The following is a 26,106-nucleotide window of genomic DNA, read 5'->3' as shown; positions in this document are numbered from 1 at the left end:
TGGCTTACACTAGAGACTTCAACTCAGTAAGCACTTGCACTTGCCATCTCGTCTCGCAGACCAAATCGGGGACTTTTCTTCTACGGGGCCTTCGCAAACTCCGCAACTCCGCAACTCTTACTCCGCTCAAGTTTCCGCTTCCCGGGGCCCATCCACATCATCCCCAGCCGGACAGTAATTGATAGTCCGGCTCCGAGTTTATAGGAGTGAATGTGCTTCTTCTAATCATGTTCTATTCCTTTTACATATATATATATCAGATTCAACTTATTTTATCAGAATTATTGAGTCCTGATCATAAAATCATGTCTTAAACCTGGTTTATTTGTTCTCAAACAACACAATAATTCAAGTCATTCTTCAGCACAATCGCTTCCCGTATCCTCGCAAAATGGGTATATACGCCTTACAACACCTTCACGCCATTCTCCCGTCCCCCGTGCCTTCTTTTTGAGCTCAAAATCCCAGGGCAATTGTCCCGGCCCGTTCCACTATACCCGACCCTTGCCTTCCTGTACCTACCATTAAGTGACCTGCCCATCCCAAAAAGAAAAGAAGAAAGAAAGAGACGAAAGAGACAACTCCTGATATCGGAGTCTGCAGTGGGCCCATAAAGCTGTAGATCCCAAGATTGAAGCGGATGATGACACAGGAAAAAGTGAGTGCCTGGTCTGCCCGCCGTATTGATATAAGGAAGAAATAAAACAAACGAAGTTAAAGCAAGTCTAATGCCTTGAGGTATCACCGGGTCGAAACCAACGATGGTTGAGCCGAGTCTGTACTCTTCATAATTGTAACCCCAAGGCTGATGTGTTGCCCCAGTTGTCATAACTTTTTCTTTTACCGTCATTCATTCGTAAACCGGGCTCAAACAATTGAAAGATAAAAAGAAGAAGAAAAGATGTTGGGTATACGAACTTCAGAATCTCTCCTGACGATATCCATTACTTTGGGGGTTTTCGTACTGAACACCAGTCATTGAATCTGGTCCGTTGGGCATATTGTTGCTCAGGGACCGGATAGGTGGCAGCTCTGGCCCATTCGAGCTGGCGTAACGTTCCGTTTGATAAGTCGTAGAGGGAGGTCCAGAAGCTGGCGTTGGTGCTGAAGATGGAGATCCTCTAAGCTGGGTGTTTTCCGCCCGCAGCCCATGAACTTCCCGGCGGAGAATTTCATTCTCCGCTGCCGCCGAGTTGTAGTGATTTTGGAGCAGCCTGATATGTTCCTGCTGCTTCTGGTGCTCGGCGATGGCTGTAGCTTGTGTCAGTAACATGCTTCTCCTTCCAACAGCACAACCACTAACCTTTTGTCAATATTTCCCACTTGGAGGCCTTGGAGCCTCGCTCCTGCGGCATAAGATCACGAAGCTGGTCAAACAATTCCTTCATTTCCGTTCTCCTCTTGCGCTCCGCGAGCTTGTGGCTGACTCTCAATTCCGGAGTTCTACTATAGGGCTGTGATCCTGTAGGCCCATTCCCTTCCTCCGCCTGGAGGTCACTCAGTTGCTTGTGTTGCATAGAGTGGTGATGGACAGGTAGGAAGTCCGAGGCACTGGACATGCGAGAGTACTCACTCTCCAGTCTTAGTTGACCAGCGGGCAGGCGCGACTCGGTCGTGAACTGGCTGCTCGCGATCGACTCGGTAACGCTGCTGCGCCTTGAGTCAGTGAACGTAAGATCACCGCCGACCCTTTGAATCTCCTCTTCAGGGAAAGCCCATGCTTGACCTTTGGTGGGTTCTGCTGCTCGGGCAATGTGCCCCGTTGCTGGACCGGTAATAGCAGGCGCCGTCTTAACAGTCTTGGTCTCAGGATTTCGCTCTGCGTTGGGTTGGTAGCCATTGGAGATTCGATTAGATAAGAGGTGGGGATTCCGTTGGCTGTGAAGGGTGTTTTGTATCGAGCTAGTTGAGTGATTGTTGGAGGCGTAGGGAGAGTTGTTGCCAAGACGCATATCACTGAAGTTTTGGTTGATGCGACTGTCGACACTTTCCCGCCTCAGCGCAGCCATTCCTGGTGTCAACGTGTCGCCAATTGTATGACCGGTACCGTTGGATTCGATTGACGTGGGTCGGTCACGACATGGATCGAGGCTGCCGGGCGGGTTGGGGGATACGATCGCGGCGACGCTCATGTTAGTTGCTGGCGGCGATATAGCTCCCTGGGGGACCATGTTGGAAGTAATCGGCGAAGGGGTCTTATCGTGCGACGAAGACTGGTAGCCAGAACCGCTTGGGCTGAGACCGTTTACATTAAAAGAGGCAGCAGATGTGTCTGGATAGTTCTGGTCAGTGGTAGAACGAGGGTATTTAGACGGGTAGCAATGAGCAGCATACGCTTACTGGAGGCGTCTCCGTTGGAGTAGAACCCCGAATCCCGCGTGTGAGGAGGGCCGTTTGGGATGTGGCCTGGAGCGTGGTCGCTATTGAGAATGTTGTTGAGACCGGCCGCCTTGGAATTAGGTGGGCGTTGTTGGTTGTGGCCGTCCATGACTATGACTGTTGGAGAGTCGGTCGATATCAGGGATGTCGCGTACGCAGTCGAGTCGAGTCGATCAAGTCACAAGTGAGCCCCCACAAAGTCCCCTGAGAAACGAAGCCGACAATCGGTAACTTTAACACAATTCGATTGTTTGCCCGCGCTTACGGCGAGGCCGGTATAGGAGTACAGTCGCAGGAACCAGGCAAGAGGTGTCGGACAACAAGACAAAGCCCAGATTGCAATTGAGCCTAACTGAAATTGTATCGAGTTTGCAGCTGACAGGACGGATGCGACAACGCGAGGTCGGACGGATTCAAGTCGAGAAATTACTGCCGTGTCAGAGCATAAGCCCCAAAGATGGATTGACAAAGGGAACGTCAATAAGGCCAGGTGCGATATAATGCGTGGGTAGATTAGATAGATGGCAGGTAAATTTGTGAGAGAAAGGAAAGAAAGTGGACTTGAAGAGGGAAAAGTGCACACGAGACTGACCCTGGCGAAAGTGACAGACGGGGATGAATGGATGGCACTAGTCAAGGTCTATACAGGGAAGAAAGAGCCCGGGGAAGACTGGAGCCCCATCAGTACCTAAACCTGCCCGCACCAAATACTACTCTACCTGAGTTAGCAGGTACATAGATGCTGAACCTAGTAGTAGTGGATGCATGTACTCGAGACTTACAGTTTAGGTACTTGCACTGCAACGAGCGAGGAAGAAAAGGCTGGTCTAAACTGGACTTAACTGAGTCGAGAAAAGCACTATGGTTCCAAGATTAAAAGGGTCTTGCAAGCAAACAATAGCCAACTGAGAGATGAGAGAAGAAGGGAAGACAGCAGATTGTTCATCTAAGCTATACAGAGTATGATAAATCAATCGGTCAGAAATCAGGAACATCGAAATGACATGCGTTCAAAGCCTAGTCCCTCCCTCCCAGCACAAATGGTAGACCTCCATGTCTCAAAACCTCTCATCCCATGGATCACAGCACGCTGAAATGGTCCCCCTGCACTTGCATACGGTAAGCAACGCTTAAAATCAGCCCCAAAGCAGGGGAGCAAAGGAACATTCATCTGAAGCAGACAAGCACAGGCACATAGTATGTAGACAAGGAGCGGCCGGCCTTTGCTTTGGCTTTGGCTCCAGGTTTCGTCCAGGTCAGGTCAGGCCAGCATCTACATACAGCCTGGGTAGGTAATAGGGCTCCTTGGTAGATGTTGCATCCGCCTCCAGTCGGCATCATTGAAACAGTGTTACGGCACTTGAAAGTCAATCCGCAATCCTTGCTTTTCGAGACAGAGGTACGTATCTGTACTTATGCAAGCTGTGCACCGAACCTCGTGCCGTGCTCAGGGGGTTTTGTACATAAGTTGACAACCTCGGAGAACAGCAGTTTCGACGGGTCGTTCCTCGTAAAAAGCAACGCTGTGGCTACAGTCTACGACTATTGGGTCATCGGGTTGTTTCCCGCTGTTTACTTGCCTATCGCTGTCTTGCAACAGGTACCTAGTTATCTACCAAGACAATTGAACGTTCTGGCACATCTCATGACGCAAGTATCAAAGAGTGTTCAAGGCTTAAGCCAAAGATTTCGTCCAAGCCAAGTCGCGGTGCAAAGTATGTATAGTCGACTCGCGGCGCTTGTAGCCCCCACTATCGCCTCGGCCCATGTGGTCGAGTACAGTACATTGCATCTAATAATGGAACGCCAGGCGCTGTTGTAGGGAGTGTTGAAAAGCCTTACTGTAGCAGGGGTGCAAGGTGTTCAGTGGTCCATCGAGTAACGTAGCGTCAGAAGAAGCCACCCTTAAGTTCAAGATCTCCTCTCTTCATTCCCCTCTAGGTCCCCCGAAAACCTTGTTTTTGCCATTGTCGAAAGCTCGTGGAGGTGCGGAGAGCTTGGGGATCGTAGAGGCGTAAGTGGAATTGAATGCCATGTGGTTGCCGAGTATCGAGGTCTGAGCATCCATGCGGCATTCGCTACCCACTCAAGTCGTGACGGCTTGTCAGCTATATTTGTCTCAAAGCGAACAGGCGGCAAAACGCCTGTTCTTTGTTCTGCCCAGCCATACATCAAGACGACCTGTCGGGAAGAGATATCCATTTGACCAATAAGTTCGCTGGCTTGAACCGTCGCTGTAGCTGGCTGGACTGTACCGCATCAAGAGTGCTAAACCACCAAAACAGTCAGACTGTGCCAGCCAACGAACAAGTCTAACTCTAAAGGAGCACCTTTATACCAGTGTGAATTATGTTGGGAAGGCAAAACACAAGGCTTCATGATAATGCTGACCCTGTGCTTTTGTTTTGTTTGTACAGAGTAACCAGTGCCCCTGTAAACCTGGTTCAGAATCAATAGTTACCTTACCAGCCGGCCGGCCACGATATGGAATGCGATCATAGGTAGATGCCTGTTGCTCACTAACCGCTGGGGACATTAGCTGCATCTGTTGGTGACTTCTGATTTACAGATTTCTGACATTGTCCAAGTTCGACCAAACCTTTATGCTTCAGTATTGCTTGTTGGAGGGCAGATATTGTTTAGGCCATTGGAGGGTTATGTAGTGTTTCCAGCTTGTTGGGCATGTTCCTGGCTTCATAGGTTGAGAAGTAGAATGCAGTGTGAACTCTCCTGGGGTCTGAACCCGCTGGGCATGATTCTCTGGGGTCTGCCGTGCTATGCTGCTAACTGAAGCCTACCAGTCAACCAGTAGTTACGTGAACGCGGCGATGAATCGTGTGAGGGGATGGCTTACACCAAGCCAGGGCGCCTCGTGCGCCGTCACTAGTGTGTCCATAACCCTGTCAGAAGTCAGTTCTCGGGCCATGCTACAGTGACCAGGGTCTTAAAAACCCATGTTGAGATTGGTTCAATTTGTCTTTCTCCCGCCTCGCCCCCAAAGCTAGCCCCATCATGGTTGGGCGAACCAGAAGTGGAGCGACCAACATCCCAGCACCACATGCGCGATCTTCCGCAGCCACGTGAGAATCATCTTTCAGAGCAGAACGTGCCGCAGATCGATTGGTCCACCAATAAGTCTCTGCCCAGTGTCGTAGACAATATCCGTACATACACGGCATTGGCATGTAGCGTGCCCGCGTCCTTCTTCCTCTATCAGAGGACGATCCTGATGCGCATTTCAGTGGAGATAGATACCCAGAGCATTCTGAGGCTTGCGTAATGCCATGTGGCAGACAAAGTAGCCCAGGTACGCCGAACCTTGTAGATCCCGCTGGGATAGTTCGCGCTTGGTGATGTCGTTCCCAGATAGGTAGGTAGGTAGGTATACTGTTTGTGCGCACAGTACTTGTCATGCTCGAATTTCCCAAACGTTACCACCTTGAAACAATCGGCTGGAATTGTGTAGGTACAAAAGCTCGTCAATCTTTGCTGCTTGTGTCTAGCAGGCGCTTGTAGAGTCTATGCTGCCGACAGACACGTGCGCGAGTGTGTGGGGTGTAGCTAGCCACTGTGCCAAAGATCTAGCCGCTCTGGGCTCTAGGGGGGACCGGTACGATGAGGAGCGTTGATCTTGATGAGATAGCTGGGCCAATCGACCAGGGTGTTCATTGCGATGCAGCGTTGACAGAAGCAATGAGTGCAACTGGGGAAAATACCGTACTAGATACCCAGCGTTTACTTGTACTTTTGAAAGGGCAAACAATGTGCTTGAGTACGAGCAAGTAGATAAAGTTGAGTTGCTGAGAACTATAGAAGAAGTCAAAGCAGGAAATGGCTTTTGTTATTGCTTCCCTGGAGTTATTGCCAGCTGGGTACGGATACAGTCTACTAACCCAAGTAGGTAGTTGTTTTGAGGGTTCCTTCCTTGTTCACATTGATTGCTATTCAAACTTACCCAGGTACCTACTGAGGTAGGTACCAACCACTATTGGTATCACATCTTGTCCCCGCCTGCTAGCCTCCCTTGTAGCCGCCTTGTGTGTGTTAATCAATAAACTCAACATCAATTTATCAATATTTCCAGCATTGCTTCCGCCTAGCTACAAGATTCAGCCCATGCACCTCGTCGCCTCAGCCTGGCCTTCTGTCAGTTCAGCCTGCTAGTATTGCCAAATTGCCATTCGCCCATTTCCTATCACGGTAATCCCAAGTTTGGACCGTCAAACCAACCAACAACTCGTCTCATCCTGCCACGCGAGTGTCTTTGGATCTATATCAGTGAAACCCACACGCCTCGCGTTATGAGCCCAAGGTAGCGCATGCGGTCCTGGGACAGGACAGGACAGCGCAGGGCAGGGCAAGCAAGGGGCTACCTGGGTATGTACCTCACCTGGACCAGTAGTAAGTAGTACCGTTAAGTAGTACGACTAAACTAATAGTACAGAGTACAACGCTGTTCTGTGTTGTTGAACAAAGATCCCTTTCTGTGGGTTTTCGCGCCAACCCCGAATTGAGAAATGTCAACCATGCCCGGCTTGCTTGTCCTTTCGGGGGATTTCTCCTGAAGATCCTTTCTCTCGCCCACGGCTTGAAGAAAAATGCCGATCACTACTCTTACATATTTCCCGTCGGCTCGTGGCTACAGGGTATTAGCGAAAATAAGTTTCTATGCCTCAGCACCTCTTATCGCGGACTACCTATTTCTCTAATGATTAATCCGTTCTACGATTACTGTCTCTACATCTTCTCGACAACACGGTTTGGTCGGCGTTCAAGTTGTAAATATTACCGCACCGTTCTGGTGTCGTTATGCGCACATGAAAGTCGAGTTCGAAGCCCAACCTAACGGTAATCGCATTGTACAGTGAGTGTTCTGCCATTTCATCACTTGCGCGATCGGAACAAGCCGAGGTCCTGTCTGGCAGTTCCCTTGATGTGACGGTACAGTCATCAAAGAAAACCAGTGCCCTGATGCTGCACGCCAATTAAACTTGTGTGTATGAAATATCCTTCAGACTAACGTTACTAAGTAGGCCAGTGCTGACAATGTCTGGATACTCGGTGCATTTTAACTCATCAACAGACTAGCAATACCGATGGGTTTCCTTCGTGGATCTCGATGGTGCTCTAGCAATGACAAGTAATCTGTGCCAGAAAACTGGTACTACAACAAGTGCCGGTATGGTGATTGTGATGACCGCCATACCACACTCCTTTGGCTTGACAGTGGTGATACAATCAGTCATGCATCATCACGTCAATTCGCTTACCACTGGCTACACACTGCGTCACCGAACTGAATCAAATTAATCATTGCGCGAAGATGGCACTTCTGTCGGACTGTCTGCCGCTCTTTTGACCTCTGTGCGTTTCTATCAGTCCTGCACATTGCATAATAGCAAGGAGGCGGGGCAATAAGAGAGCCATTGCTTTGCTACTGTGCCTCAAACTTGGGGACTCAAAGCACCCGTGCAGGCTTGCTTAATTACCACCAAATAAGAGAGAGCCTTCTTATGCTGGGCTTACTGCCACTGACACACTCCATCCTCACTCACAGCGGGGAGTCGGCTCTTTGGACCGAACACTCTTTTTGTTGACGTGAACCCCTCGCCAACAGGAATCAAATCTGTTTCTATTACAAAATATATTGACTCATAGTCATGGTGAATAGGACAGGGTCGTGCAGTATTGGACCCAACCGTTTGGTAAAACCTACCAATCTTGAAAAAACTAAAGGACTACTAGCTACCTAATAGAGTTGGAACTAATGGATAACTTGTAGAACTGCAAACTACGGTATGTTTCAAAGTCATCTTCTGAATTATTTATTCAACCTCTACTCGAGGAAGGAAAAATCTTATCAAGGATAGGTGGGATTTGTCTTGCAATATGACAATGGGTGATGAAGTCAATCAGCAGTCCGACGACTTTCGGCCGATTGAGAAAAGGACAGGGGTTGATGACCAATGATTGACAGAATATCACATCTCAACTGATACATTTATGCCGAAATTGAAGTGAGAACCTGAGGTTGCTTTACATCTCAGCTGAACCGGTCTCGTATCAATCAATATCTTGTCTGGCGGCCGGTTGGTGTTGATCTAGGAAGAAGCATCCGAGTCACGCCCTCGGTTGGTTTATGGAGTTCTCATTAAACTCGAATCTATGGATGACAGGAGGCCTGTCACTAGTTCCTCACCGTTAGCATCTCATCTTTCGGTAGATGTCTGGGTTCGCTATACAGTACTGGTCCATCGGTGTCTGGTTGGTAATGTCATCAACCGTCAACCAAGAAGAGAAACAACAGCAATTACCGTCCACATTGACATCCACACCCACTACGCCGCTGCCCGGATCTAAGACGACGCACCGCACAGTACAAAGTCATGTCTCATATCTTCGGGTACATACAGCGGTCGACAAGCTGATACCGTCACTCCTGCGCCTCGATCAAGCACTCACCCGCATCGAGTCGACGGCCCTTAAGTCCATAGTTCAACGCCCTCCGTCCCCACCAACATACCAAAGGAGCCACATGCTTCCCACCGCCACTAAGAAAACAGCAAAGACAGCCGCTGTTCTACCTACTTGAGCCTCCAGATAGCCTGGCCTTACTTGTGGGACTAAGGCCAAGCGAATCGGATTATTCACTCGGTGGCTGTCTTTCGCAACTCATGTGCTCAGCACCAAGGGAGAATATCGTAACTCTGTAGGATCAGGCCAGAACATGACGCCCTCCGGCACGGTTGCATCTTCGATAACCTGAATTTTGATAAAATAACTCGGGCCATATCCCTCCCCAGTCATTACTTACTTATATCGGTCTCTTGACCAGCCCAATCACGTCAGTCAAGTGCCTGGAAGACGATGTCATCGACTCTGTGTCTTACTCTTCTGTTGCTTCTGTCAATATCTCGGAATCTAAATCTTGGCTCTCCCCTCTCGACTTGTCTTCCCCTTGCATATTTCAGCTCCATTTTCCCACATTGGATAAGAGAATCCAATAGTTTCACGCTGTCGCTTGTCTGAAGCAGCATGCACATCCGTGCGGAACGGTATTTGCTGGTTCTGTAGCGGCTGCATGGGTTGAGTCTCTTTTGGGCGAGACATGCGTTCGACAGTGCACTTTACTCATTACGGCTTGGTCTGCCCTGTCCTGTAGCCTGGAATTAGCCAACTGGCCATCAGTGATCTCAAGATACCCGAGAGATCTTCGCCGGAAACCTACTCAACCTCCACACTGCATCGGCAGCTCGGCTAGTGGCAAAGAACGACGAGAGAGATGAGAGTTTACCCCATCGGCGAAGGGTCTTCCCCCAGGAAAAAAGAAGAAGGGAGAAAAGCTTACTTGAGATGTGCTGGTGATTCGAGTAAGTCTGCCAGTCTCTTCAGAATTTACATCAACGGCAGGTCGTCGCGGCCGGCAACTGGGATAATAACAATGCCCACAAGATGTTGAAATATTAGAGGGTCCAGACGCTCAAAATTGCCTTTCACCCCATCTGAGTCATAATCCATCAGACTAACAAGCTTCGCTGAATCGCCAATAGCTTAGCAGAGTGGGTTTTGTTAGTGAGAATTTCAGGTCGAGATGTTCTTCTTTCCTTTGCTTATTCCCCCAGCACTTGTTTGTCATGTCAAGACTTATGCGAAGTTAGTCAATAGTTTAAGCCTCAAGGGTTGAATCCGTTGGCGCCAGTTTCATTTCCGTAATAATCATGGTCTAGACTGCGTGTTTCTTGCTCGGCCTTCTCCTAGGTTCGAAGCCAAGACGGTCGAAGGCATTGTAGCATGTACTTTTTCGTTTCTATGATATCCAATGAAAGAGAATAACTCGAACTGGACTGACTGATACATCAGAAAGAACACCACCAGCAGATACCCTCTTTGCATACAGGCATACTATAGGCAGTTACACGCAACAGTGACCGCTTCTTGGCACAGTGGATATCGATAGGTCCTCGGTGTTGTCATACCAGGGGATAATTGACGTGACATAATTATCTGCAGTCTTATTTTAATACGCATGTATATGTGAACGAGCCCGGAGACAACTGTATGCCATAGGGTATCGTTGCTCCAGGATTGACGCATCTGTGCTGTACAATATCCTTCCAGGACCATGCATGTCTCTGAAGTGCAACATCTCAACGGATCCATATCCTGACACATACCCGCTGCAAACACAACATAACTGCCCCCTTGTCTTCCACGATACAGACCGCTTCTTTATGTAAGTCATTTCATTAAATAAAAATAAGAATCCTGCAGCTTTAAAATTCAAACTCTGGTCTGAACACGTCTGGATCTACGCCCGCAATGGTCTTCTCCGCCAGATCCCGCCGGCCCATCTGTGTAAAGACACGTCTGAGGGTGTCATATAAGGTGCTGCTCCTGTTCTGCGCCGACATACGGTCAAGTGTCTCATCGACCCCAGAAGCGTTATCGCCCAGAATCTCGTATGCTTTGCTGCGGCCCGACTTCTCAATAGCCTTGTGCATCTCCAATGCGGCCAGGAAGTGACAGGCAGCTTCGTGGTGGCAGTGGATGTTGATGCAGCTGACACCCAGGTTGTAACGAGCGCGCACGAAATTAGGAGCCATGGCGAGCGCCTCTTGGTATGCCGCAATGGCTTCCTCGGAACGTCCGCTGTTGGCCAGCGTAGCGCCAAGACGGTTCCAGAGGAGATGGAGCTGTTCTTGCTGGTTGGACGTACCAGCTTCCGAGGAATGAAGAGCTGACTGGAAGCAATCGACTGCCTTGTCATAATCCTCTGCACCGTAGAAAAGAACACCAAGGCCAACTTGTACGTCAGGGTCCATATGCTCGCCGTCGGGGCTCAGCTGTGCCGCTTTGATGAAAAGATTTGTCACTTTGTCATGCAGCTGTTGGCGGTCTGTGAAGCCCATTTCTGCGGGAGGATGCAGGTCCTTGGGGTTAAGAATATTAGGGTATTTGACTGACAACCATCGTTCAAGGGTTCGGTATGCGGTGCTGTCGTAACCTTCGTTAGTATACGATACAGCCAAACCCATCAAGGCTGCTAGGTTGTTAGGATCCTGCTTGAGCGCTTGTTCAAGAGCTCGGATAGCTGCCGTTTCCTTCTCGTTCTGTGCCTGAGCCGTTCCCAAGTATACCCAGGCCTCGGTGTGGTCGGGGTTTTGTTGAACAGCGGACTCAAAGGCCAGGGCAGCCAGAGAAAGATTACCACCTTCTTTCATAATGCGCACGCCCTCCTCGAAAGCGTTCTTTTCATCGCGGAAGAAGTTGTCTTGTTCGAACAAATAGGTTTCCACGGCCGGGTCACCGAGGCGGCCCCAGTCGCCCATACCTTCGAAATCGGGCATCATGTTGTTGTTCCATTCGCTGTCGAACTGGTCAAAGTCTTGTCTAGCAGCAGACGTCTCAGCTTGTATTCCTTTCCAAATAGATTCAAAATCACCGTACTCATTGGTTTCGGACGTCAAGCCTTTGTCCATTTCATTGAGCTCACGCTCTGCAACATTTGCCTCTTCTTGTTCCTTGGCATTGTCTTGGAGCTCCATCGAAGCAAATTGCTCCTCCCACTTGTGGTCATCAAGTTCCACGAGCCGGCCCTTACCCTTAGCATCTTGCTGCTGTGGTTGGTGTTGCTGCATAGGCTGCTGGTTCTGGTACATTGGCTGGAACATGGGAGAGTAGCCCATCGGTCGGTTCATCATGCCCCCCATCATGGGTCGTTGTTGGTTCATCTGGCTGGAAACGTTGCTCTGCATGGGGCTTGCTCTCGCCGAGGAACCTTGTGCGTTAAGCTGTTGGAATCGGGCAAACTCGTCAGCGTTGAAATGCGCCTGTGCAGCAGAAGGCGGCTGGAAAGCCGATTCCATCGCTGGCTGGCCGTTGAAGTCGTGCGCCCATGTTGGCGACGCTGAGCTAGCTCGCATATGGGACTGGGCTGGGTTAAGAGGGCCCATCTGGCCCGGCTGCATGGGGAATTCCTGCTGAAGGCTCGGGCCCTGGTTGAGAAATCCATTCATCATCTACAGCATCAAAACATATGTATTAGTAATAGGTTCATCGGCCCTGTGTAAGGGCATACCTCATCTTGAGGCGCATTCGCGCTCTGGCTGCGAAACCCATTGAGTTGTCCACCAGGGCCTCGACCAACAAGGCGGTCTTGCTGAAGGGTCCTATCGTTTTGAGTATGCTTGTGAAGCTGGCTAAGAGGGTTTCCAGATGTCGAACATTCAGCGCCACCCATAAACGACATGATGATTGGCGATATATGTATTGCTTTTATAATTTCGGGATTATCGGCGCGAGGGAAGAGATGATGAAATTTTCAGATTGATGGCGATGCTTGCTTTATTGAGGAGAATAACAAATACGAGGCGTAGTTTACAGGTCGAAGTTGGTCCAACTCCTACCATGATCTAGCGAAACCAGACAAGATGCCTGCGTGAGTATGGCGGGGAAAATACCGAGGCTCCGCCGTTCTCATTGCCTTTATCGGTACCACTTGCCGATTGGAGTAACGGTACACGTGACTGCGGGGTGAGAAAGAACAGGAGTATCTCACCGAAAAGAGACCTTTCTTCTCGGTGAGACGGTGAGTAGCGCATGCTTTATCGATAAGAACATTTTTTTCTTGCGCTCCTTCTCAAGTCTCAAGTTTGAAGTCAACCTCCATCCCATTGAAGCATCACCACCATTATCACGCTACATTCAATACCACAAAGCGCCAAGATGCTCCGTCAAGTGTATGTCTATTTTTCTTTCGCTGACAACCGTTTCTTCGATATACTAACATTCATAAAGCAAACCTCGTAATGCGCGTTCAAAGCGTGCGCTTGACAAGCGCGAACCCAAGGCCAACGAAAACCCTAAGACATGCCTTTTCCTCCGCGGAACATCGTGCTCGCAGATTGTCCAGGATGCCCTTAACGACCTTCACCAAATGAGGCAGCCACTTGCTAAGAAATTTACAAAAAAAAACGCTATCCACCCATTTGACGATGCCGCTTCGCTCGAGTTTTTCTCCGAGAAGAACGACGCCAGTCTGCTTGTCTTCGGCAGCAGCCAGAAGAAGCGACCCCATACTCTGACTCTCGTTCGTACGTTTGGATACAAGCTTCTAGACATGCTTGAACTCTACCTCGACCCCGAGAGCTTCCGAACCATTGCCCAGTTCAAGACTAAGAAGTTTGCTATCGGTCTGCGACCCATGATTTTGTTTGCCGGAACCGCCTTCGAAAGCCCTGTCAGCAACGAATTCACTCTTGCCAAGAGCATGTTTTTGGACTTCTTCAAGGGTGAACCAGCAGATAAAATAGATGTTGAGGGTCTTCAGTACATTATTTCCATCAGCGCTGAGGACAGCACTGGCGACGGCGATGCCAAACCTGCGATCCACCTGCGAGTCTACACCATCAACACTAAGCGATCTGGCCAGCGTCTTCCACGTGTCGAGGTTGAGGAGATTGGCCCACGTATGGACTTCCGTATCGGTCGTGTCCGAGAACCCGATGAGTCGATGCTCAAGGAGGCCCTGAAGACGCCTCGCGGCCTCGAGGAGCGCACCAAAAAGAACATCACGACTGACTCTATGGGTGACAAGATTGGTCGCGTGCACTTGGGCAAGCAGGATCTCAGCGAGTTGCAGCTCCGCAAGATGAAGGGTCTGAAGCGAAGTCGAAAGGACGCCGAAGGTGTGGCGGACGTTGTCGGAGAGAAGGAGGAGGAGACCAAGAGGATAAAGCAGTAGTAGGCACACCGCATTGCAGGCTCGGAGTTGGGCGTCTTGGAAAAGGTCCCAGGGAGACCATATCAATAATTGATTTAATGAGATAAATCCCGTAGACATGATGAGCATTATTGTCTTCCTCGTACCTCAAACCGCCCGTTCTCGTTATTCTGCTATCTCATCCTTGACTTGATAGCCAATGCATGTGTAGTGATCTTGAGCAATGTTGAGCATAGTACGGAGTGGTCTGACATTGCGACCTATCTCTGAACATTGTTTTACCATACAAGTAATAAGGATGGATGGACTGTGAACCACATTTATCTATTGCTATCAAGACATCATTATGTACTAAATTATGGCAAAGGCCAAAGAAGCCGACTAACTTGGCTCCTTCTGGCATCCGAAGTAGACTAAAAAGGCTACAAGCTCAACCGTATGCGCTTGGGCTTTCTGTCTAATCGTGCTGTTTCCCACTCCAATCCTATCCTCCAACTCATACGATTCATAGTCGATCATAGACTTAATAGTATGAAGAGAGATAAAACAAGATGGGCCTTATCAATGCCGGGCAGGGAATGCCCAAGCTTATTTCTGCTTCATGCAACAATACAAACAACTTGAGTTGACTTGGGGCACAAAATCGTTGCCCAGATTGTATCTGAAAGTATTCCACCTTAGTATCTCAGTTCGATCCGTGTTAGGCCATTGGTAAGGAGACAGTCGTTATTCATCAAATGTATAAAATAAAGTCGGGCACGCTTCTTGATCGTGTCTTGGAATAGAAAAATTACCAAATTGACAAAGGTCGTATTGAAACTGATCGCCGACAAAATGGAAAGAGCCTCGAGACCAGCTCTCAAGCCCAGGGTCCCGCCGTTGTGGTTACGTGCAATTGTCAAGCCCCCTTAGTCGGGTGAATCAGGCACAATAAGATCCTCATCTGCAATAGGAATGGGGGGTTGCGCATGCTGATGTAGCATTTCAGCAAATATCTCAATATGCTGCGTCATGGATCCAAGAACATTCTGCTGCTCTGGTGCTTGTTCTTCCAGTTCGGTGCCCCAAATATCTTGCGGTATGGAACTGCCGTCTAACAAGGCAATCCTTATTGGCCATTCAAGGTGACGCCACCATTTCGATCCCGGCTCGAATAAGCTGACCAGTCCCATAACCTCGCGGCGGGCAACATCTTGCAACCACCAGACGTTATCCATTCGCTTCAATAAGGCAAAGAAGCAAGCCAGAATGGCAAGGGCCCGAGGTCGTCTCGCATCAACAAGATCAACATATCTCTTTGAGACAGTGGCAGGAAACGTAAGGGCAGCGGCTGCGTGGTAATTCTTGTGTGCCCAGTTAAGCACGCTGACAGCGTGCGAGTAAGCCTGGGTAGTTGAGGCAACCAGGCGGGGGTCTTCGTTACTCAACTCAGCAGCCAACCCTTCGAGCATGTGACCGAAGAAAGAGTCGGGCGAGCGTGGGTTAAGATTCAGTTGGAAACTGGGCTGAGAATCAATGACAACTTTGACAATATCGCTGTGGTGAATCCACTGCCAGGAGTTTGCGACCACGGTCTTGACGCCTTGGAAGGCATGGAACCAAGACAACGGGGGCACATACCGACTTGTCGAGTCACCTGGAGCAGCGTCACCGTCATCCTTGACAAAGATTCGGGATGCACTAGCTTGAAAAGCAATCAAAGTTGCTGTGAGGAAGAGAGCCTCCGCGTTCTCAGGCGTAATGCCCGCGCCAAGAGATGCGCCAAAGGCAGAAAGAGAAGAGGCAGAATAGGCATGGGAAGCGCGCACCAATGCTTTGTCGTTCGGCGACATCGAACGCAAATGGAGCGCTGCCACTGACAAGATGGCATCAGCGAGGTAAGTCTTGCCATTGCCAGAGAATGCCATCTGTGGGACAGCGCGCTGCCAGATATCCTCGGCGGCTGGCGAGTTGGTTAGAAGCGTCTTTGAGGTGACGTTGGTGTAATGATGCATCAGACGCAGCTCGAGCATTCTTTCGCCATGATCTATAGTGTTGGTAGACGAGCTTATCGAAGGTTGCGAGTAGACAGAGGTCGGAGGAGAGGGATTTGGTCTCGGCGCTCTTGCTGGACTTGAAGGGGCACGTGGGCGTGTTAACGGGGTCCTTGGAGCAGAATTAAAGCTGATTGTGGGTGCTGGCGATGGAGTAGGTGCGCCGACGCTCTCAGAGCTGGTGTTGGTAGAGATTGCCAGTTCTTCTAGGACATCGGGGTTGCTGAAATCGCAAGGAACACCATGCTTGGCACAGTTGCCGCATCGTGGGTGGACTTCGTCGCACTATAACCGAAAGAGTTTTCGAGTCAGCAAGAGAGCTGATGAGACAGTCTAGGACAAGTCTAGCCATTGCGAAAGGGAGCATGGCCAGATGAAAGATATGCAACGAGGCGCGATGCGCAGAGGATGGAGAAGGCTTACCTTTATCTTCCTATTCTTACACCTCCGGCAGCCGGCGCGAGACTTTTTGTGAGACCGACGAGGCGGCATGATGGCGCAGAATTGAAACGGGAGAAAGAAACAAAAAGATGTTTTCACGTGTTGACTGTCAACAAGCTCCTAAAAAATATATGGAGAGAACCTTGGATCGTGAACAAAATCGAAGCATGGCCGCAGAGGCAGGGGGGCCTCAATTGCGGTTCGCTTTAAGTAAAGGAGAAGGGGACGAGGAAGCAATTGTGGAGAGGTGAGAATTATAAAAAGAATTCCATGACGCGTGTTGAAGATCGAGAGAGGCAAGAATCGTGGTTGAGCACGTTAATTTCTTAGAAGAGAAGGAAAGAATAAAGTTGAGATAGGAAGGACGGAAGGAGCTGGGCTGAGATGGTGGTGGTAGTGGTAGTGGTAGTGGTGGTTGCTTCGCTTGGAAGCAAGTGCGGTGAAGGAGAATCGGGTGTATTGTGATGTGATGGGATGCAAATGAGGGCAGGAGAGTTGCTGCACTGGGTGAGGTGGAGGGGCGGTCCCGTCGGCAGGACACTTAGTGCAGTGCAGTCCCCAGTAATGGATCTGATGGATGGAGAGTTAAAGAGCTAGAGTGCCAAGGGGGGAGGCCTGTAGGCCTGAAAAGGCTTCGAATTTAGCGAATGGAAGCTGTGGAAAGAAGAAAGGCTGCACTGCCACAGCATGAAAACAGGGATCTACGAGTACCTGCCCGCCCTGCAGCATGCCTGCCTGTCAGGGCTGTCGTGTGCTACGCTGTGCTGTACCTGTCTCATCTCATCGCGGGCCGGGAAAGTCGGTGGTTCAGTGGGGGGTTCGGTGGGTTTCGGCGCCGGAGCTTGTCATGACAGGACATGAGTGGAGCCGCAAGATTGACGCTTAGACTTTTTATTAATGGTAATTTCTTTCTTTTACCCAAGGAAACCACGCACTAATAAAGTAGGTGGACTGAGCATAACATCAGAGGGATCAAAATCTTTCGTGGGTTCTGCTCGACACGATAGCAGGCTCACCTTGGAGATAAAAAGAGGGTAGAGACCCTGGGAATAAAAGACACCTCACCCAACGCGGATGCACTCCAAGATTACGCATGGACCCCTATCTATGCGCCGGTACGCATGTACTACATACAGTATGTGCAGTCAGCAACATGGTGTCCTCCAAGTTTAAATATTTCTCTCTTCCTTCTCAGCCGGCAGGTGAGATAATATGTCCCGATTGAGGCTGTGTCAATCAAAGGAATACCCCCAATATGACGAGTACATCTCCAGGGAAACAAACGCACTCCATTTACCCAGACACAGAATTAACTTTTAGGGGTTCTAGTCGGGCGTTGTGTGGTCCGATCGTACCATGAGATCTACCACCTTTTAAGGGAAACAGGACAATGGTGTCCAATGAGGCTACGGCTCCAGTCAGGCCAGAGTCCAGACTGAGAAAACGTTGAGCCGTCGGGGATTGATTATTCCGGGAGCTCGGGATGGTACATGCCAGCAAGCTGAGGATTCGGCAGATGAACGTGAGATGATACTAGTGCAATACTGTCAAAATGCAATGATGACAATAATAAGCACTGCTAAGGCTACTTCGGAAGCTTCTAGGAATCCTATTGTTAGAGCCCGATGAGTCAACGCTGCATACATATGTATTCTCTCAATGGATACTTCTCAGGTTAAGTGCCGATCAGATGGTTCTTCTCCGGCTAAGGCAGAAAGATGGTGGATAAGGCACATAGATTTACCGATATCATGAAACTAACATTATAATATCTCTGGGGACCTTGAGGCTCTTTGGGCAATACAAGATTTACCCAAAAACGCTAGATAAAGCAATTGATCCACTGTCTGATGGGCTCAGACATTGTACAATATTAACTTTTTCTATCCGTGCTATGCCAGGCAAGCTGACCCCCATACCTTTCGGAATAAACATGACGACACGACACGCATAATCACAGCGGGATATATCGCTAGCTAGACGGGAGGGCTGCAAGGAACCGCTTATCTTTTCTCACAACTCACCTCAAGGTACTTGAGCTGCGAGCTGTGAGATTCTGCGCGGGAGAGGAATAATCACAAAACTGCATGCTTACCTACCTACATATCTCCCTACGCACGCGTATCCGGCACAGTATTACGCTGTGCAGTTGAATGCTACCACACCAAAGGGCTCGGGAACCGATGCTGTCAAGTTGTTCACACCAAAACATATACCCTTGCACGGGATGTCGGCCGCGATTTCTATTTGACGATGTCCCAGATCAACGTATAGCTGTTGTTTCTGTAATCTGATAGAGGTCAAGCTCCACGGGAATCAACAAGACCCAAGATTTGATAATATTTCAATTATCACGATGGTTGTGATACCAACCAGTGAAGCGTGGCGTGAGTGAGTTTGTCAGATGGCGCTTACAGCGAGTGCCGAAGCTGAGCAAAGACTTTTATCACGATACTGAACACATGACATACTAGAGAATTACCGACCAAGTATGGAATTGCTACTGGTATGTTTTAGCACGTCTATCTCTCCAAGTTCTCTCATGGATCGATTCTTGTAGATCGTATGGTTGAAGATATAAACCCCTGTTCCGACCTCCACTTATCACCGAGAGCACCGCATCTGCCCGGCGCAAAGCCGTCATTAGATTCGCGCGCATTGCGCGACAAGAGAAGGATTTCCTTGGAATACTCCATTTCTGTAAGCTCGGGCACAGCACAGGAAGAGGAAGGAGGTTCTCTGTTTCTGCAGTGAGCGGCATACTACCTAATATGCAGTCCTGTATGCAAAACAAACTGATATCCTGTTACAGTGAATGTGACGGTACCAAGAGCAAAATGCTTCTGTAAGCAGGATGAGAGTAACACATTTGTCATGACCAAAAGCCGAGTTGGGTATATTGAGTCAGGCCAGGTCGGTCATCCGGGTTCTGTCCTGTCACGGACACACCCGTAACGGTACACAAAACGGGTAATGGAATCAGTTGTAACTTACTGTAGTATGTAAGCACTCTTCGGCCGTTCTCTCTCCTCTTCTTTTGTCCTTCCTCTGACGGATGACGAAAGGCAGTCAGCCTACTAAGAGATACATTGGATGCTAACAAAGTCTTGGTGCGAACCTCGAGGAGGGGTATGTACAGGGGTACTCAGTACCAGTTGATCTTGTAATCAATCAATTTTAGGTTCTGCTCAGGTTTTTCTGTCTAGTTCTTTTTCTCGTCTAGTCGGTTCGACTTACAAATGAATGGAATAGAACGAACCGTGGAACATGTCTGGTTAACTCAATTCATTCTGTTGTGTAACTTGAACGCTAGTAGAAGCAAATATAAATTTCAGAAGCCCAGTTTTTCCTTCGCTGGACCCTTCCATCATTCCACAGTCTCAGTCCCGACGATACTACTTACAACTCTCCATCGAGTTGCTGCGCTGTACTCTGTACACCGAGAGCCGATACCCGACCAAGCAAAAACTACCCAGTTTCAGTTGCATTTTACGGGCACGAGTCGGGTCACATCAATTCTTTTTACGTTTATTATCTACGTGTACCATTGACTATTATTAATCCGTTGAGCCAATCTTACCAGGGATTCGTGTTGTTCCTCCTCCCTTGCTAGGAAAGGCTGCTGTGACGTGATCGTCAAAGGTTTCAAAGCCGACCGCCCTCTTGCTCATTATCGACGACACGTCTACTTGTGGAAAACAAGACTAGATCGATTTCGTCCTCCGCCCTTTTTGCGCATCATCCAAGCCCTGTATCGCGTCAAACCGAGGCATTCCTTTGTTTGTCAGTCAGAAGGGAAGAAGCTCCGTAACTTGGCGCAGCGGAATTGTATACGAACTGCTTTAGCTCTTGATATAAAAAGGGTCCATCTAGCCTGCATTACAGGAAACTACCTACCTACCTACCAACCTACCTACAAAGACCGAACAAGGGTGTCACTGGAAAATAGAGAAAAAGGCTTTTTTTTTCTTCTCGGTTTTTTCTAGCCCCGCCTCGACCTCCACTCATCTTTTTGCTGGAGCGCCGAGTTTATAACTTATTATATTAAACAGGTCTTTGACCACATCTATCCACCGCTACATTTTCTTCCTTCCTTATCCTCCTCTTCTCATCTCTCTCTCCAGCAAAGACCTCACTCTACCAGAAAACATGTCTTCCGCTCCTCTCAACTCGGACCCCGTGGCCACCCCACCTCGTCCTCCGTCTCCCGTCCACAACTTCGGTACTCTCGCCGTCCACGCCGGCGCTCCACATGACCCCGCCACCGGAGCCGTGATCGAGTCTATCTCATTGTCCACCACCTTTGCTCAGTCCGCTGTTGGCAAACCCGTTGGCGAGTACGAGTACTCTCGATCTTCCAACCCTAACCGTACCAACTTCGAGACTGCTGTTGCTGCTCTCGAGCATGCCAAGTACGCTCTCGCCTTCTCCTCCGGCTCCGCCACCACCGCCACCATTCTTCAGAGTCTGGCTGCCGGCAGCCATGTCATTTCCGTCTCCGATGTCTACGGCGGTACCCACCGTTACTTCACCCAGGTCGCCAAGGCCCACGGCGTCAAGGTCACTTTCACACCAGAGATCGAGGTCGACATCGCCGAGCACATCACTCCCGATACTCGTCTGATCTGGATCGAGACTCCTAGCAACCCCACACTGCGCCTTGTCGATATCCGAGCTGTCGTCACTGAGGCCCACAAACATGGTGTCCTTGTCGTTGTCGACAACACCTTCCTCTCTCCCTACGTCCAGAACCCTCTCGACTTCGGTGCCGACATCGTTGTTCACAGTGTCACCAAATATATCAATGGTCACAGTGATGTGGTCATGGGCGTTGCTGCCTTTAACAGCGACGAGCTCAAGGCCCGCTTGAGCTTCCTCCAGAACGCCATTGGTGCTGTCCCTTCCGCCTTCGACTCCTGGCTCGCCCACCGTGGTCTCAAGACCCTGCACCTGCGAGCCCGTGAGGCCAGCCGCAACGCCGACGCTGTTGCTAGAGCTTTGGAGGCTTCTCCTCTGGTCATTGCTGTCAACTACCCCGGCCTTGACTCTCACCCCCACCGACACATCGCCAAGAAGCAGCACCGCGACGCTCTCGGTGGCGGTATGCTCTCTTTCCGTATCCAGGGCGGCCACGCTGCTGCTGAGCGCTTCTGCCAGGTGACAAAGATCTTCACCCTCGCCGAGAGTCTGGGTGGTGTTGAGAGTCTAGTCGAGGTTCCCAGCAGCATGACTCACGCTGGTATCCCCCGGGATCAGCGTGAGGCTGTCGGTATCTTTGATGACCTTGTCCGCATCAGCTGCGGTGTCGAGGACGCTCAGGATCTCACCAACGATGTCCTCCAGGCCCTCGAGAAGGCTACCTCAGCAGCCAAGGCTAACGGTCTCAACGGCAACGGCGTTAACGGCTCCAACGGACAATAAACATGTTTTTTTTTGTTTTGTTTTTTGTTTTTTTGGATATTTCCAATTGCGGGTGGGTTTCCTTTTATTTTTATTTATTTTATAGAAGACGATCTATGATGACATGTTATGAAAAACTGTTTCCTTTGTTTGAGGATGCTTCCAAGCAAAACAAAAAGAGAGGGTATCTTATTCAATTTCCCACGGGAAGGCATTTTATACAGCGGCTAGGATTAAAAAAAATGATGCAAATCGCATCGGGTTGGTATTGGGGCTTGATAATGGCAAGCCAAAGAATATTATTTCAGATTATCGGAGTTGTCCAGAATCAATCTTTCGTGATCTTTCGTAATTCGAGACAGGTAGACCTGACTGTTCATCAAATGTGTTCGTCTTCAGCGGCAGAGATACTGAACAGGTTTTCCGTGAATTCATTCGCCATGCTGTTTTCGGCAGACCATTCATTACGACGTTGGTGTATCTCGTTCATACCTTGACATGCAGTCTCGGCAATGTAGTGTAGCTCGTCAAGAGTGTTGGAATTGCAATTGGGAAAGACGCCATCAATGCTGCGTTGCCATTCGGAGGTCGAGTTAGCGACGGCTGTCTGGTATGCGTTAGTATCGTACTCTACTACGCTCAAAGTACGGTTTCTTGAGCGAAGATTGTTCAAGAGGTTGTCGAATTGGGGGTCTGGAGGTAGATATTCAACAACATCCCTTGCAAGCGCCGTGGGTTGGCGAATTCCCATGACTACTTCAACAAAGCGTTGAGAAATACTTCGGCCAAGACCACAAGGGTCCACCAGATCAAATTCTGGCTGGTTAGGCATGTCTTCAACCAGGTAATGGTCGTATGCCAGGAACGATGCCCGGCATATTCTCAGGTGAGGCGTAGCGCATCTCAGTGCCATGGCAATCCAGTGGCAATCCTCTCCGGGGCGCTGGTTGTGCATTCCGACCCAAAGAATCTTCTTAGAATCTTGGTTCCAGTCTCGTGACTGCTCAACCTTGAGATAGACTTCGTTCAGGTAAAGCTCTTGCAGTGTAGGTCCGAAATTCTCCGCGGTACGGACGAATACTTCAGGGCAAAGTTCAATTCGCTTCAGCTCTAGGCATGTCAAGTTGGAGTGTATAACATTCGGTGCAGGTAGCGACTTTGCCCGCCACTCTTCAACTGGCATCTGCCAAGATTTTGTTTGCTTCAAACCTCGGGGCGGGCGATCATCATGGTCCATGCCAATCAAACAGAGGCTCTTTAGATCCCCTGCATTCTCGACAATATTCCAAAGGCAAGATCCAAATAGCCCGACAGTGGTGGGTTCGTTTTCGTGCCTCCTAAGTGTCAGGACGAGATGTTGTAGCACCTCTAGCACCCTCATGATGTTCATCACATCGATCGGGTTCATCCATAAATGGCGTATCGCAACATCGGTCACGTTCTCTATGACAAGTGTGTTAAGCTTTGCTGAGTCCTCTTCGGGTCGCTGTGCGAACGCCTTGAGCGTGTTGGCCAGTATCATCGTGGCGGCGTTGCAATGACGACCGACAAGCTGAAAGGGGAGGTTGAGGCGTAGACGGTCGATGTCGCGACAGTAGAATAGCATCTGCTCCACGGTTCGGTAGTAATCCGACTCGGTGAATGACGTCTCATTCATACAGTATTTCTTGTGTAACGTTTGACAAAAGTCTGTCATCGATGGAACCCGCGTAAAAACTGTTTCAAGAAACTCAACTTCGACTGACCAATTATCCGTATTAGCGAAGGCAGTTCCGGAAACAGGCCATCATGACTCACGGTCATCCCGTAGAACCATCAAGTCTATATAGAGGCTCTTGCAATGGTAACCAATCGTCTGTAGCGCATCCATCTGAGGGCGTGTCACGCCACTCGTCTTGCTCAGGCGCGAGAACTCTAGGTCAAGAGTTCGGCATGCAAATGGCTTGAGAACCTGATCGAAGACGCGGCAAACAAGCCGAAGGCTGAGGACTGTGTTCTTGGGTCCATGGACTACACATTGTTGGAGTATTGAATCGATGAGTTCTCGCGGTAAACGATCCATATTGCACGTATTGGCGCCGATGCCCGCAAGCAAGGTTCTGGAAATGATGGAAAGGGGAGGGAATGGAGGGGTCAGTGGAAGTCGGACATGAGCCGGGTGTTGGTTTGTGGCTGTGTATTAAGTTGGTAATTACATCAACGAATATTTGCTGCTGATTTCGTCTCGAAATCGTTGATCAAGGTTGATGGTAAAAAGTTGAGAGGCTGTGTGTAACTGACATTAGCAGTACGTTGGGTGATGAGGTTGAAGTTGTGCTATTGAGCTATCAGCCAATAGATAGGTGTTTGGAGCTTAAGATCGTCATGCAGGGACGGTGGACCGCGTCTGATTGAGATCTCCACCCCACCCAGACAACTAATTTTGTGAGTTGGTTACCCGGTACTGGCAGGTTCTTATATATCATCTACGAGTTTTTGGATTGATCGTGCGAATTTAATGTACTCTCTCACATATTTGAAAGTCTACTTATCTCTATAGTAGCTTAGCCTCCTTGATATTAGAAGAAAAATCTTAGCTAATAATATCGATAATCACAAACATTTATACCATAAATAAAGCAAATACCAATTAATATAGACCGCGATGTCACTATCAAGGTCTTCAGAAGCCCGGCGAACTATTATGTATATGCTGTCCCTAAAATGAAGATCATAAGGGATAGGAAGATATTCAGTCAAAAGATAAGTGAACAGGCTCAAGTTAGGGTATCACTCATAGATTTTGACCATGACGAATGCTCATGTCTTAAATACGAGAAAGAAACACATGGACACGGAAGATAATGCCGAGCCACTAGGGAACGTAGCAAGATTCGCATATCAGACCATCATTAATTATAATGGAACAGACGGCATCTTTGCAGAATAGCATTGCCCTTGACAAGGGCTTCAGTTCAGTAGGTACCGGAGCAGAGATAACAATAGACTTCGGCCTAGACTACCAATATCATAGCACAAACCGTCACTCGACTTAGTAACCTTTTTATGCTTGTTGAAGGAGGTACGCGTGGCCAGACACCAACTCATGCATTATTGCTAGCAGTCGAGATGGGACGAAAAGCAGACTAGCTAATGTTAACTTTACCCGCGAAGTGGCACTGAGGCTAAAAAGGCCCAGAACGCGAACCTGACCAAATCACTGCGGCTTGGTTCTACGTAATCTTTCTTGAAAATCAATGAAAGCCTCTGGGTCTCATACTCTGCTAAAGCCTGCTTATCAACTCACAGGAGGTTGGTTCAGTTGGCAATGGCGAAGTGCACAACACAAAATGGCACGAGGACACTAGTTTCCAGCCTAGGTAACAATAACATCAATGGTCAAAATAGGGTTTGTAAAGTTAGTAGTCTACCAGCCTCTCTGTGACTCTGCCAAAGGTGGTTGGAAGCCAGCCACGGAAACCAGAACTGCGAATGACAAACAAAACAGGAGCAGTTGCTCACTGGGCTCTTTGGGTTGAATTAGGCAAATGTCGATAACATCGGGGTAGTTGATAGCCGAATTAGAGCCAGCAGGATGCGTGTCGGTACTTATTTATTCGGGTAGCGCTCAGTGATATGTTCATCGTACCTGGGGCCTTGAATGATTATTCTGATTGGTGGGAGCCAACGGGAGGCTTGCAGAGCTCTTGTCAAGGTCAATGTTTGAGGACTGGCCTTTGGTTTCATCGCGAGTATCAACATACTTTGATGAATGGTTGGAATATACCCATCCTGGCTGTGTTAAGTCAAATTATCATTCGGTCCATACATGTGCTGCCAGTGACTACAAGCGACAAGTAAAACGACAAAACGATGAATATTCGACTGACCAGGGGGAAGCAAACGGGCATGATGGAGTGACGCACTTTAGATGGGACATGACAAGGGGACCTGGGCCAGGAGTGGAGAATCAGGCCTCGCCAAGTCCTCTATCGTCCGCTCCGGTTGTCACTTTGCTTGAAGAGTTGATAATTCGGTGAAAAGCGAGAGAGAGAAAATAACAACAACGTTAGACCATTTTCGTTGCCCCCTCCACTCCCATGTATGTTTTACAAAGAGAATCAGGCGATGTGATGCTGGTCGGCGGTTGAC

General features: G+C 49.1%; 6 protein-coding genes across 6 annotated transcripts; 2 read left to right on the top strand and 4 right to left on the bottom strand.

The window, feature by feature from the left end:
- Window positions 1-765: 765 nt before the first annotated feature.
- Window positions 766-2,694, bottom strand: EDB82DRAFT_82184 (uncharacterized protein). The gene is made up of 3 exons (XM_025729433.2): window positions 2,341-2,694; window positions 1,304-2,272; window positions 766-1,251 (listed from the first exon to the last, which is right to left on the bottom strand). The coding sequence occupies exons 1-3, from the start codon at window positions 2,486-2,488 to the stop codon at window positions 920-922; spliced, it is 1,449 nt and encodes a 482-aa protein (XP_025588658.1). The 5' UTR covers window positions 2,489-2,694; the 3' UTR covers window positions 766-919.
- A 7,958-nt stretch (window positions 2,695-10,652) lies between these two features.
- Window positions 10,653-12,628, bottom strand: EDB82DRAFT_422047 (uncharacterized protein; the record flags this gene model as incomplete). Its single annotated transcript, XM_025729434.1, has 2 exons — window positions 10,653-12,398; window positions 12,458-12,628. 2 exons carry the CDS (start codon window positions 12,626-12,628, stop codon window positions 10,653-10,655), a joined length of 1,917 nt encoding a protein of 638 aa, XP_025588659.1.
- A 347-nt stretch (window positions 12,629-12,975) lies between these two features.
- On the top strand, window positions 12,976-14,201 carry EDB82DRAFT_81711 (Brix domain-containing protein). Its single transcript, XM_025729435.2, has 2 exons — window positions 12,976-13,118; window positions 13,177-14,201. Exons 1-2 carry the CDS (start codon window positions 13,105-13,107, stop codon window positions 14,120-14,122), a joined length of 960 nt encoding a protein of 319 aa, XP_025588660.1. The 5' UTR covers window positions 12,976-13,104; the 3' UTR covers window positions 14,123-14,201.
- An 808-nt stretch (window positions 14,202-15,009) lies between these two features.
- On the bottom strand, window positions 15,010-16,626 carry EDB82DRAFT_472087 (uncharacterized protein; the record flags this gene model as incomplete). Its single annotated transcript, XM_025729436.1, has 2 exons — window positions 15,010-16,419; window positions 16,558-16,626. The coding sequence occupies 2 exons, from the start codon at window positions 16,624-16,626 to the stop codon at window positions 15,010-15,012; spliced, it is 1,479 nt and encodes a 492-aa protein (XP_025588661.1).
- Window positions 16,627-20,425: 3,799 nt separating this feature from the next.
- On the top strand, window positions 20,426-22,175 carry EDB82DRAFT_81627 (Cys/Met metabolism PLP-dependent enzyme-domain-containing protein). Its single transcript, XM_025729437.2, has one exon. The coding sequence runs from the start codon at window positions 20,725-20,727 to the stop codon at window positions 21,994-21,996; it is 1,272 nt and encodes a 423-aa protein (XP_025588662.1). The 5' UTR covers window positions 20,426-20,724; the 3' UTR covers window positions 21,997-22,175.
- Window positions 22,176-24,286, bottom strand: EDB82DRAFT_81626 (uncharacterized protein). The gene is made up of 2 exons (XM_025729438.2): window positions 23,773-24,286; window positions 22,176-23,715 (listed from the first exon to the last, which is right to left on the bottom strand). The coding sequence occupies exons 1-2, from the start codon at window positions 24,035-24,037 to the stop codon at window positions 22,355-22,357; spliced, it is 1,626 nt and encodes a 541-aa protein (XP_025588663.1). The 5' UTR covers window positions 24,038-24,286; the 3' UTR covers window positions 22,176-22,354.
- Between the last annotated feature and the right edge of the window lie 1,820 nt (window positions 24,287-26,106).

Source organism: Fusarium venenatum (assembly GCF_020744135.1).
Source record: "Fusarium venenatum strain MPI-CAGE-CH-0201 chromosome Unknown EDB82scaffold_1, whole genome shotgun sequence".
NCBI classification, from domain to species: Eukaryota; Fungi; Ascomycota; class Sordariomycetes; order Hypocreales; family Nectriaceae; genus Fusarium; species Fusarium venenatum.
This window is presented reverse-complemented; position numbering and strand designations above follow the sequence as displayed.